Here is a 13,967-nt window from a genome sequence, read left to right as displayed (position 1 = left end):
CAGGTAGAAGAATCAAGTGCCCCTTAAGAGACAAGAGAATTGTGATGATTCGTAAAATACTGCATTGTATTAAGAGGCCTTTATTGTAAATTAGAGTATTTCTTGCTTGAAACAGAACTGTAAAATCTAATGTTTTCAGAATACAACAAACATTATTAATTGCAAGTGAAACTTAAGAAATTTGAGTGTCAGAAAGGGAAATAGCAATTTTCTTTGCAATTATTGTTTTAATTATCCCTTGTAGATTGATTACCTTAAATGTACTTTATGATTATGCCTCATATATCACACTGTTCATGACTGGTATAAAAATTTTACCTTTGTTCTACAGAAATTTAATAAATAAAAATAAAATATGATATATTCATTTTACAAGTTCATTTGAAGGGTAAGAGACCCATTCAGACTTACTGAATTTTGTCATTATGATTCTGTTAAAAATCAGATGAAATAAAGCATAATACATCAGAATGTAACTTTTGCATTTGTATTTCAAGTAGATATGGATCTGAGCTATGAAATTCAAGACTGAATCTTGGATCCAACCTGGATGGACTCATTATCAAAAAGTCACATTTGAAAGTAATCAGTGACTCTAGAGAATTAGGCAAATAGGCCATGAAGCAAGACAGAGGAAACTTTATTCCTAACCCTTTGTACTAATATTACACTAATATCAGCCCACCACATGAACCTTAGAGAGCACTTTGCAATATCCCAGTAGGTTTAATTATTTATAGCCTACATAGTGGGAAACTGAAAAATGGGGGAGATAAAGGCTGTGTCTCCACGGGCACAAATCTTCGAAATAGCCATATTGGATTTTGAAAGGTGTGGGGTCCTTTCGAAAAGGACCCCCGTGTAGCCGCACCGAGCCGCGTGCTTTTCAAAGCAGCGCTTTTGAAACGCAGCAGCCGGAAGCATCCTAATGCTAATGAGTTGCTGAATATTCAATTCAGCGCCTCATTAGTAATCTTCGAAATGGCCATTAGCATGGTTATTTCGAAGATTTGTGCCTATGTAGAAACACTGAAAGTGGCATGCTCAAGATCAAAGCAAATCAGTAGTGGATTCAGAATAGCAACTGAGAAATACAACAACCACTTCCCTGGATGGGTATCTGTTTCTCTTCTGGTTTCTATTGTCACTCCTTTCATACTGAAGTCAGAACTTCAGGTTGCACAGGTTAATGTAAGTTACATTACATTACATTGCTGGAATTCTGTTAAGTCATTGAACTATATAAACTTGTTTCTTCTGCAGATCACTGCATCCTTGTAAAAGGACTCAGATTTTCATGCTGACAAATGCTATTTCTTGTGTTTTTATCAAAAGACAATTAATAGCCAATAAGATTTGAAAGATTTCTAACTTTAGAGAAAGAGACATAATCACAATACTTCAAATATCTACTGCCTTCAGAACTCTCCAACATGGCTCATGACAAATATGGTCACCTCACCTTTGAGCTTAACTCAACACGGCACCCCATCTATTCACAAATATAAATACATTTTTAAAAAAAATATTCTCATGTGATAAATAAAACTATATGAATTTTATATGAATGCTCTTCAAGTGGAATATATGTTATGTATTGACCATGTATTAAATTATATATTGATTGTTGCAAGAACTATCATGAAAATAGCCTCTTTCATTTAGTGTAGTCCACAAGCACTGCCACATACAGAATAGCATGCTATCTTGTAGGTCTAGTGAAACATACTTTTCATGTGGTTTTCTTGTGGGATAGAACTCGGGGAAATATCTATAAGAGTGGAACTAGATATGTGGGAGACAGAAGCAGAGATTCCTATGTTTATTGAGGGTATCATGGATTAGGTATTTAGTGGCAGTTTGTTACAATGGAAACTCCATGTTTCTCTTTTTCCTGGGTCAGAGAGGAAGGCAGGGTTTTCACCAAACTGGGGAAGTTCTGTGACTTGTAGGAATCTCCTCCAAATTCCCCAGTTTATTTTACATCCTGGTACATTCTTCATAAGAACATAAGAATGGCCACACTGGGTCAGACCAAAGGTCCATCTAGCCCAGTATCCTGTCTGCCAACAGTAGCCAATGCCAGATGCCCCAGAGGAGATGAACCGAAGACAATGATCAAGTGATTTGTCTCCTGCCATCCATCTCTCGCTTTTGACAAAAGGCTGGTCACCATACCTTACCCCTTGCTAATAGCCATCTATGGACCTAACCTCCAAATATTTATCGAGCTCTTTTTTAAACTCTGTTAGAGTTCTGGCCTCCACAGTGTCCTCTGGTAAGGAGTTCCACAGGTTGACTGTGCGCTGTGTGAAGAAAAACTTTCTTTTATTAGTTTTGAACCTGCTACCTATTAATTTCATTTGGTGTCCTCTAGTTCTTATATTATGGGAACAAGTAAATAACTTTTCTGTATTCACTTTCTCCACACCATTCATGATTTTATATACCTCTATCATATTGCCCTTCAGTCTCCTCTTTTCTAAACTGAAAAGTCCCAGTCTCTCTAGCCTCTCTTCATATGGGTCCCGTTCCAAACCCTTAATCATTTTAGTTACCCTTTTCTGAACCTTTTCTAATGCCAATATATCTTTTTTGAGGTGTGGAGGCCACATCTGCATGCAGTACTCAAGATGTGGGCGTACCATAGTTTTATATAGGGGAAGTATGATATCTTTTGTCTTATTATCTATCCCTTTTTTAATGATTCCTAACATCCTATTTGCTAAACTGACTGCTGCTGCACACTGTGTGGATGTTTTCAGAGAGCTATCCACTATAATTCCAAGATCCCTTTCCTGATCTGTCATAGCTAAATTTGGGGTTATTTTTCGCAATGTGCATTACCTTACACTTACCCACATTAAATTTCATTTGCCATTTTGCTGCCCAATCACTCAGTTTGCTGAGATCTTTTTGAAGTTCTTCACAGTCTGCTTTGGTTTTGACTATCCTGAACAGTTTGGTGTCATCTGCAAACTTTGCCACCTCACTGCTCACCCCTTTCTCTAGATCATTGACGAATAAGTTGAACAAGATTGGTCCCAGGACTGACCCTTGGGGAACACCACTAGTTACCCCCTTCCATTGTGAAAATTTACCATTTATTCCTACCTCTTGTTTCCTGTCTTTTAACCAGTTTCCAATCCATGAAAGGATCTTTCCTTCTATCCCATGACCACCTAATTTACATAAGCGCCTTTGGTGAGGGACTGTGTCAAAGGCTTTCTGGAAATCTAAGTATACTATGTCTACTGGATCCCCCCGTCCGCATGCTTGTTAACCACTTCAAAGAACTCTAATAGATTAGTAAGACACGACTTCCCTTTACAGAAACCATGTTGGCTTTTGCTCAACAAATCATGTTCTTCTACACATCTGACAATTTTATTCTTTACTATTGTTTCTACTAATTTGCCCAGTACTGACATTAGACTTACCAGTCTGTAATTGCTAGGGTCTCCTGTAGAGCCCTTTTTAAATATTGGTGTTATATTAGCTGTCTTCCAATCATTGCGTACCAAAGCTGATTTAAAGGATAGGTTACAAACCACTGTTAATAGTCCTGCAATTTCACATTTGAGTTCTTTCAGAACCCTTGGGTGAATACCATCTGGTCCCAGAGACTCGTGACTGTTCAGCTTATCAGTTAGTTCCAAAACCTCCTCTAATGACACTTGAATCTGGGACAGTTCCTCAGATTTGTCACCCATAAAGGACGGCTCAGATTTGGGAATCTCTCTAACATCCTCAGCCGTGAATACTGAAGCAAAGAAATCATTTAGTTTTTCTGCAATGGAATTATCTTCCTTGATTGCTCCTTTTATGCCTCTATCGTCCAGGGGCCCTACTGCTTTTTTAGCAGGCTTCCTGCTTCTAATGTACTTAAAAAACATTTTACTATTGTTTTTTGAATTTATGGCTAACAGTTCCTCAAAATCTTTTTTGGCTTTTCTTACTACATTTTTACATTTAATTTGGCAGTGTTTATGTTCCTTTCTATTTTGGTCACTAGGATCTGACTTCCACTTTTTAAAAGATGCCTTTTTATCTCTCACTGCCTCTTTTACATGGTTGTTAAGCCATGGTGGCTCTTTTTTAAGTCTCTTAGGCTACGTCTACACGTGAAGCCTACATCGAAATAGCTTATTTTGATGTAGCGACGTCGAAATAGGCTATTTCGATGAGTAACGTCTACACGTCCTCCAGGGCTGGCAACGTCGATGTTCAGCTTCGACGTTGCGCGGCACCACATCGAAATAGGCGCTGCGAGGGAACGTCTACATGCCAAAGTAGCACACATCGAAATAAAGGTGCCAGGCACAGCTGCAGACAGGGTCACAGGGCGGACTCAACAGCAAGCCGCTCCCTTAAAGGGCCCCTTCCAGACACAGTTGCACTAAACAACACAAAATACACAGAGCTGACAACTGGTTGCAGACCCTGTGCCTGCAGCATGGATCCCCAGCTGCCGCAGCAGCAGCCAGAAGCCCTGGGCTAAGGGCTGCTGCCCACGGTGACCATAGAGCCCCGCAGGGGCTCGAGAGAGAGCGTCTCTCAACCCCTCAGCTGATGGCCGCCATGACAGACCCCGCTATTTTGATGTTGCGGGACGCGGATCGGCTACACGTGCCCTACTTCAACGTTTAACGTCGAAGTAGGGCGCTATTCCTATCCCCTCATGGGGTTAGCGACTTCGACGTCTCGCCGCCTAACATCGAAGTTAACTTCGAAATAGCGCCCGGCGCGTGTAGCCGTGACAGGCGCTATTTCGAAGTTAGTGCCGCTACTTCAAAGTAGCGTGCACGTGTAGACACGGCTTTACTGTGTTTTTTAATTTGGGGTATACATTTAAGTTGGACCCCTAATATGGTGTCTTTGAAAAGTTAACATGCAGCTTGCAGGCATTTTACTCTAGTTACTTTACCTTTCAATTTCTGTTTAAATAACCTCCTCATTTTTGTGTACTTCCCCTTTTTGAAATTAAATACCACAGTGTTGGACTGTTGCGGTGTTCTTCCCAACACAGGAATATTAAATGTTATTATGTTATGGTCACTATTTCCAAGCGGTCCTGTAATAGTTACCTCTTGGACCAGGCTCTGTGTTCCACTCAGTACTAAATCAAGAATTGCCTCTCCCCTTGTGGGTTCCTGTACCAGCTGCTCCAAGAAGCAGTCATTTAAGGCATCAAGAAATTTTCTCTCTGAATCCCTTCCTGAGGTGACATGTACCCAGTCAATATGGGGATAATTGAAATCCCCCATTATTAGTGAGTTTTTTTTATTTTGATAGCCTCTCTAATCTCCCTTAGCATTTCAGCATCACTGTCACTGTCCTGGTCAGGTGGTCGATAATATATCCCTAGTGCTATATTCCCATCAGAGGAAGGAATTGCTATCCATAGCGATTCTATGGAACATTTTGATTCCTTTAGGATTTTTATTTCATTTGATTCTATATTATCTTTCACATGCAGTACCACTCCGTCACCCACTCGACCCATTCTGTCCTTCCGATATATTTTATATCCCAGTATGATTGTGTCCCACTGATTGTCCTTATTCCACCAAGTTTCCGTGATGCCTATTATGTCAATCTTCTCCTTTGATATGAGGTACTCTAATTCACCCATCTTATTAGACAGACTTCTAACATTTGTGTAAAAGCACTTTAAAAAACTACCACTATTCATATGCCTGCCCTTCCCTGACGTATTGGATTCTTTTACCTGTGATTTTTTCTCATCTGATCTGGCCCATACTTTATCATCTCCCTTCTTCCCCTTCTGACTGAATTCTAGAGAATCCCTATCAATGGAGTCTCACCTAAGAGAAGTCTCTGTCCAATCCACATGCTTCGCCGCACCAATCGGCTTTCCCCCATCTCTTAGTTTAAACGCTGCTCTACAACCTTTTTGATGTTTAATGCCAGCAGCCTGGATCCACCTTGGTTTAGGTGGAGCCCATCTTTCCTGTATAGGCTCCCCCTACCCCAAAACTGTCCCCAGTTCCTAATAAATGTAAACCCTTCTTCCCTACAACATCATCTCATCCACGGATTGAGACTCTGAAGTTCTGCCTGCCTACCTGACCCTGCGTGTGGAACTGGAAGCATTTCTGAGAATGCCACCATAGGTCTTGCCTGTAGGTCCTGGATTTCAGTCTCCTTCCTAGCAACCTAAATTTGGCCTCCAGGACATCTCTCCTACCTTTCCCTATGTCATTAGTACCTACATGTACTACGACCACTGGCTCCTCCCTACCACTGCATATAAGTCTGTCTAGATGCCTCAAAAGATCCGCAACCTTCGCACCAGGCAGGCAAGTCACCATACGGTTCTCCCAGTCATCACAAACCCAACTATCTATATTTCTAATGATCGTCACCCACTACTAACACCTGCCTCTTCCTAACAACTGGTTTTCCCTTCCCTGGAGAGGTATTCTCAGTGCGAAAGGATACCATAGCACCATCTGGAAGGAGGGTCCCATCTGTGGGATGGTTTCCCTCTGTCCCCATTGACTGCTCTCCTTCCCTGAGCCTTTCATCCTCCTTAACAGCATTGGAGCTGTCAGATTGGAGGTGGGAGAGCCCTACTACATCCCAGAAAACCTCAGCAACATAGCTCCTCCAGTTCAGCCACCCTGGTCTCCAAAGCCTGCACTCGGTCTCTGGAGGCCAGGAGCTCCTTGCATTGAGTGCACACATATGCCACCCACCCACAGGGTAGGTAATCATACATATTACACTCAATGCAATAAACAGGATAGCCCCTGCTCTGCTGCTGGTCTTCTGCCTCCATTTCCTCCTCTGATCTAATTTAATTCTATATGGAGTTTTTAAGTAAAAGTTTCAGATGGGGATGTTATAAAAGATTTAAGGATGTTAGAAGTAACCAGCTCCCTCCAAGCTCCCCCTCTAAACTCCTCTCTCAAAATTCCCTCCTGTTAGCAGTCGCCCTGTTTGCAAAATTAGAAATGGCTCGTTCATTAACTCATATCTATGCAGAGCTGTCCACAAGGTTTAGTTATTTCGGCAATTACGTACTACAATAAAATTGGCTTGCCTGTAGGACTTAAGTATTCCCTATGTAGGAAAATTAGTAACCATTTAAGGTTTGTTTTTTTTTTCAATTTTAAGAATATCAAATTTCCCACAACATACTCCCTATATATATTTTATATGGCAACTGTCTTTTGGCTTTAAGGTATTGTGTGTGGCCAGAATTTCTTTGACTCCTTATAGTGGAGGTAATTTTTCCCATGCCTGTGACAAGCCACACAGAAGAGCCTTGGGGTCCCAAAATTGAGGGAAGGCATGTCTCAGATAGCATAAGCTAACATGTTTTCCTTTGGACCAGAAGCAATCAGAGTGGAGTGGGAAAACGGAGCAAAAGTTTTAGCAAGATAAAAACTTGGGACTGTATCTCAGTAATTCTGTAATAACAATATCCTGTCTGTCAGACTTTGGCTCTTGGGCAAGACCAGGAGATGGTTATTACTGCATCTCATAAACAAGAAAATGCCCTCCAGTTATCATTTAGATGTGAAACAGTGGTAACATTTGGGCTCTTGATCCATCAGTTTATTCAGGAAAGTTTCTGTCAGTAGGAGAGACTGTTTTTAGTCAGTATTATGAGAAATTCAGAGGAAAATAATAGGATTACTGTCCTTACTTCTGTTATACTAGTGCCATGTTTTCCCTGAATGCTCCTTGGTAATCATCACCTAATAAGTAGGCTCACCTCTGACAGTTTTTATGTAATATTTTATTTGTATAATGCCAACAGGTGTCTATACTCTGCTCTCTCTTAAATGGATTTGTCTGTTACTGTGTTAGTGGTTGTAATCATGTAACAGAGTCTCTCTTTGAGAAGATAATAGTTTGTAATAAAAACTAAGGAAATATTGAACTAGACCATGCCTATATTTAGTCAGATTAGAGGTGTGTATATATAACAATGAGCATTTGTTAATTTACAGGCAGCGTTCAGCCTTAGGAGAATGTTTGGCTGCTTTTGCTGGTGCCTTTCCTGTGGCCTTTTTGGAAACTCATCTGAACAAACATAATAGCTACTCTGTCTACAACACCAAGTCTTCAAGAGACAGAGCAGGTACCTCCTGAATCTCCCATACAGGCATTTTAATATCGGAATTTCATTATTCAAGATAATTATTGTCTTACTCACTGCATACGCACGCATTTTCAATTACAGCTATCTTTTCTTTCATTTTCAATTTCTAGAATGGTAGGTTACATCTTGCAAAGCTTAGTGTTTGTCATTCCTTTTTAAGCCGTCCAGTCTTGCATACGGAAAGATTGTTTTGTTATTTTGGACTTAACTTGCCAAATTATTTCCACCTCATTTTGATCATGTTCATGCATTGTAAAATGGAAGAATGTTTTTAATTTCAGAAACGATTTGTATGTAATATAAATGGCTTTGTGTAAGGTTCATTCTGTAAAGCAAACACTGGAAAGCTACAAACTGGAAAGCAAACTTCTTTTGGCAGATCATGAATACACACAAAAACAGATCGCTCTGTCGATCCGCTCTGTCAACAGAGAGCAGTCCGGCCACTCTCTCAACAAAATGGCCAACAGCAAGCACAGCAGACAGGGCTGTGCAGTGACCTAGAAGCCCTGTCTGTTGATAGAGGATCCCCTGGAGCATCCATACAGCCTTTTTGTCAACAGATACTGTCAAGAAAGGTATTCTGCCTCATGCGCTATGGTTACATGAGCAAGTTTTGCAGGCAAAGCTTGTAAAGTGTGCACACACAAAATGCATTTTGTCAACAGAAACTGTTGACAAAAAAGCTGTGTAGATGCTCTGGGGCCCCTTTTGTCAACAGATCGGATCAAAAGATCAATCTGCTTTTATGTGTAAACACAATCTGTCAATAGAGGTTTTGTTGAAACATTTCTTCCAACAGTGACTTCTGTTGACAAAGCACTGTAGTGTATGCATAGCCATGGCGGACAGGCAGAAAGCCATGGACAAAAATGCTGAGTTCTATAAATTCTCTAGTGTAGACATAGATGAAGAGAAAGTAAACTGCTGACTATCATGTATCATTAAGGGAGGTTGTGGAATCTCCATTGCTAGAGATATTTAAGAACAGATTAGATAGATGTCTATCAGGGATGGTTTAGATAGTACTTGGTCCTGCCATTGGGGCAGGGGGCTGGACTCGATGGCCTTTCGAGGTCCCTTCCAGTCCTATTGTTCTATAATTTTATGTAATACAAAGGCATATCCCAATTAACAGTTTTATTTCTTGTCTCTCATTTTCTGCCTCAACTCTTCTCTACATCTTTGGAACTTACCTGTATTTTTAGTTGGGGCTGAATATTTTGCTACATTGTATGCCCTTAACAAATCAATAGTTAAAATAGAGGATCATAAATTGTTTGATGTGGCATACCTTGTATTTTCAGTGTGGGAAATAGCACAGCAAAGGAAAATCCAAATTAAAGGTTTCAAATAAGTTCTGTTATGTAAGAATAGCCCTTTCAGAGGCTGAATTTATTACAACAAATTTGGGGAATTAAGGCTGTTCCTCATTCTGTTCCCTCTTGGAAGTATTTTAGAGGTTCTGTGATTAAATTGTCTTATTTTAAGCTACAATGGATGAAATTAAAAATTAGACAGTAGTAGTAGTATATCATTTTCTTTAGTTATTTTGCTATTTCTCTTTGTAGATATAATGCATACCACAAATGTTGCAGAAATGAAGAAGCAATATGCTATTGTATACCATAATTATGTAATAGAATCATGTTTATAGCTTCATCTTTCTTGTGGAAAGAAATTTCATTAATAGTGCTTTTTTGGTTAAAAAAACAAAAAGAGTGAGAGAGTGAGAGAGAGAGACTGAGAGAAGCTGGTACTCAGCCAGCTCCCTGCACTCCCCTCCCAGCTAAAGCAGTGGCTAGGCCTACTGAGGTGCAGTGCTCAGTATTGAGAAATACCAGCACAAAAAAAAAAAACACTTGTTATAATAATCTGAATTACTTTTACAGAGGTTTTCAAAACTCTTTCCAAACTTCAGCTAAGTGAGCATTAATGAATAACATATGTCTGATGTTAAAATGAGAAAACGTAGTTTTGAAAAACAGCCAGAATATAGGCAAATACAATTTGGCTCCAATTTCAATTCTGATAATCATCTTACTACGCAAGTTGATGCTTCCATTGAAGCTGATGTATAAATCTCTGCTCAGTTCCATAAAAGCACTCTTTCTTTTTGTCTAAAGCTTTATCAGCCAGATGGATATGTTGTGAATGAGAAAATAAAAATAGAATGAAAAAATGCTTGGATATAAACATTTCATGAGTATTTTCTCTTCGTGATACATTTTATTTATTTATCTTTTTAATTTCCTAGCTCTTAGTTTGCCAATCAGTGTAGAAGAGGTTTGTCCAAAAATTCCTTCCCTGGAGAAGTTAATGGAAGAAATTGTGGAACTGGCAGAGTCTGGCATTCGTTACACACAGATGCCACATGTAATGGAAGTTGTACTGCCTATGCTGTGTAGCTACATGTCACACTGGTGGGAACATGGGCCAGAAAACAACACTGACAAGGCTGAAATGTGCTGCACAGCCTTGACCTCAGAGCACATGAACACGCTTTTGGGTAACATACTGAAAATCATCTATAACAATCTGGGTATTGATGAGGGAGCCTGGATGAAGAGATTAGCAGGTAAGATTTGAATGAAGAAATAAATAATTTGGATCTGATTTTTCTCTCACTTCCAGCAGTTGACATTGACTTAAATGGATTTACTTTGTGTTAGCCTGCTTGAAGTTGGAAAGGAATCAAGCCCAGGTTTTACAGTCTTTGTGAATGACATAAACTCTAATTAAATTATATAATTAAGACAAGTTTTTTGAAAGGTGGAGATTATATTTTAATATAATTAGTGTATGCTAAATTTCATAATATTTTTTCCATCAAATGCATTTCTGTTCCTGTATTGTAATGTGCCATTTACTGAACTGAAAGGGTTCTATTTGTGCCACCTATTTGTCTGTATATGATGATTTGCCCAGTTATGTTCAGAAGACAGGCGCACACTTCAGCTATTAGAATATCTAGTTCTTAGTGTTGTCATCAGACTATACGTCGAACATCCTATCATCATTCCATTGGATCTGTTCCATGCGCCAGCCTTTACTAGTCCTTGGGAGTGACCCTTTTAGTGTGCTTGGGCCCCAAGAATGCACACATTTCCAGCTGCAGACCCACAGCCTCTGAAAGTCTCCATGCTTTGTGCTGAAATTCATCAGGGTGCAGTGCTCTTGGTGATTATTTTCAGCAACTCCAGGAAGCCTTTTCAAAACAAGGGAACAATTTATTAGTCATCTGATGTACAGAATGACCTGAGGTTAGCCTAGAGATGCAGGGTTTAAGATAGAGTTCGGCTAAGCTAGAGCTCCCTTGAGCCATGCTACCATCAAAGCTATTTTGTCTCTCTCTCTCAGACTGAGTTCCTATTCCTAGGTGTGTGTGTGTGTTCCTGTATTTCTCTAAAGGCCAGCTCTTAACCCAGCCACCTGACTTCATTCCCATTTGTTCTCCATCTGGACCCTTTACTCTGCTCCTCCAAAGAATGTCCTTCTTGTCTCTTGGTTGTTAGGAGATCGTTGGCGTTCCCACTGTCTTTCTGAACCTCACACTCTAATGGATCAATGTTAGGCAAGCCCGATAACCCATTCCTGCCACCTTAGACACCTCATATCTCATGCATTTGCATACTGGAAGCTTTTTTCACTCCATGCACAGCAATGCAAAGCAGAGAGAAACTGAGGAACTGCCAGGGAATCATAAAAATATCAGAATTTCCACTTCGGCTTACGCTCACTTACAGGTACTCTTTTTTCTTAGAAAGATGATGCATTGAGTTTTATTCAAAATGACAAAGGTGAAAGGCTGAAAACAGTATATTTGTTGCCCTGTAAAACTTTATCTTCTCCCTGGAAAAGTCACTTTTGTCCTCTGATTTTTTCAGATCAGACGGCTTCAATGCTCATTATCGTCCTGATTTTAAATATTGTGTTTTTGATAACACTCATGGCTGGAGCTCTGTTTTGATGGTCAGTGAAAAACAACATGAGCAAACATGGCCCCTGTCCCAAACCACTTAGTCTATTAAATGTATTGCTGCCTCAACAAATACTGGCCAACATCATATGTAGCTCATTACATTTTTGATTAATGGAGTTGCAGAAAATGTGCCCCATAATATTTTAAGTGGGTGAGTGATAGGTGCCTCTGAACATTTTCAGAGGCTCATTTATTTCAGGTGAGATGCCAAAAGTTCAAGTGTTCATTCATTGCTGCTTCTTCAAGTAGTTTCCCCGGCTGTACTCCATTCTGGGTGTTGGTGTGTCCTTGCACATGTGCTCAGAGATTCTTCCATAGCCATGTTTTTGCATGCCACACATGCAGAAGTGCCTCCTTGTGCTCGCTGGTGTGCAGATTGTGCAGGCTCCTCAGTTCCTTCTCAGCTACAGACAGAGCCTCATTATTCTGTGCAAAGAGACGAAAATTGAGAGAGTTAGTTAGTTAGTTAGTTCACTAGTATCCTTAGCTGTTACCCTAGTCCAAGTTCCCTTCCCTTGTTCTATTTTACATATTGTGTATCAAGTGCCTCAGTGAAGACCACTAAATGCAATTTGCAGTCATTACTTGAGTCTCACAGCAAGAGCAAGAAAAGACTGAGCTAATTAGATCAAGACTTTCCTATATGAGAAGTCTTTACAGCCACCAACCCCAGATGTGTCAGTGGCTAAAACGGCAGCCAAGGGTCAGGACTCCAAATGTTCCCTGGCTTCTAAATGGTCTCCTACAGTTGGTTTGGGTCCCTCTCCAGCCCATTCTTGGCCTCTGGTGACATCTGTATGAGTCATGCCAGAAGGGAGAAGCATCCTGGGCTCCCCACTGCACCATCCTGCCTGCACTGCCAAAACAGTGCCAAAATTCAGTGCCAAAGTGAAAATGCGCAGCATCAACTTCTTTGCCATCATCAACATTGGTGACGCCCTTGACACTGGCAAGCCTTCTGCCAGCCAAGGCAAAGTAGACCATGCCTGCATCCACACCTACTGCTGCACCTTCTAGAATAGTGGCACTGTTCGCGCTCCCCACAACCAAGGACACCCAAGGAATGGACCCTCTCCAGGTTGCCAAGGGAGATGGTGCAGCACTGCCATAAGCATGAGGCATCGTCAACACCCTCCATGCCACAGGGACCAGCACTGGGGGACTCAACACTGATGTTGGCACAAGTCAGTCACTGGCATGCCTAGGCACTAGGCACTGTGTCACCGGCCCCATTTGTCACCTCAGCCACGGCTTCACTATGCCAATCCCACCATTTGTTGTCATTGTTTGCCTTGCAAGCTAGACCACCAAGACTGGGTATCAGATCTGATGGTGCCAGTGTCTTCTCATCACATCATTCTAGCCCTGTTCATCCATGGCAGGATGCTCCATCAGTTCTGGCCACTGGGCTGTACCATCCTCCTCCTCCATGCTTTGCCCATCATTACTCACAGCCAGAGCAACAGTGGACCTCTTGATCCAAACCAATGCAGCACCAACATACTCAGTCGGCACTGTTTCAGTGTCGGAGTCACACCTGCCATCACCGTGACCATCAATGACACAGTTCCCTCCATCCCAGTGCCCTGGCACCAAAGGATCTTTCTCTGAAGGGGAGGGGGCCTCCTCCTTACACCCATCATCTTTGTCACCAGACAGTGCAGTGCTCCCCATGTCACCCCCTTCCACCAATGACACCAAATAGTTTCAGGACTTCTTTTGCCGGGTGGCACAGTCTTTGGAAAAGGACACCCATATGATCCTAGTAAAACAATATAGACTACTCCACACAGTACAGTCTCCGTCATCCTCAAGGATGACACTACCTATGTATGAGGCCATCATGGA

The 13,967-nt window shown here is 41.1% G+C and overlaps 1 protein-coding gene across 13 annotated transcripts in view; it reads left to right on the top strand.

The window, feature by feature from the left end:
• Positions 1–13,967, top strand: part of RYR2 (ryanodine receptor 2) — a 975,983-nt gene that overhangs the window by 759,289 nt on the left and 202,727 nt on the right. For all 13 annotated transcript variants that reach the window (XM_074990102.1, XM_074990110.1, XM_074990109.1 and 10 more), the window contains 2 exons: positions 7,986–8,116; positions 10,395–10,715. In XM_074990102.1, the coding sequence (XP_074846203.1) occupies positions 7,986–8,116; positions 10,395–10,715 (452 nt within the window). The remainder of the gene's footprint in view (positions 1–7,985; positions 8,117–10,394; positions 10,716–13,967) is intronic.

This window comes from Carettochelys insculpta, chromosome 3 (assembly GCF_033958435.1).
Source record: "Carettochelys insculpta isolate YL-2023 chromosome 3, ASM3395843v1, whole genome shotgun sequence".
In the NCBI taxonomy this organism is placed as follows: Eukaryota; Metazoa; Chordata; order Testudines; family Carettochelyidae; genus Carettochelys; species Carettochelys insculpta.
Note: the sequence above shows the minus strand (reverse complement) of the source record. Positions and strands in the feature narration are given on the sequence as shown.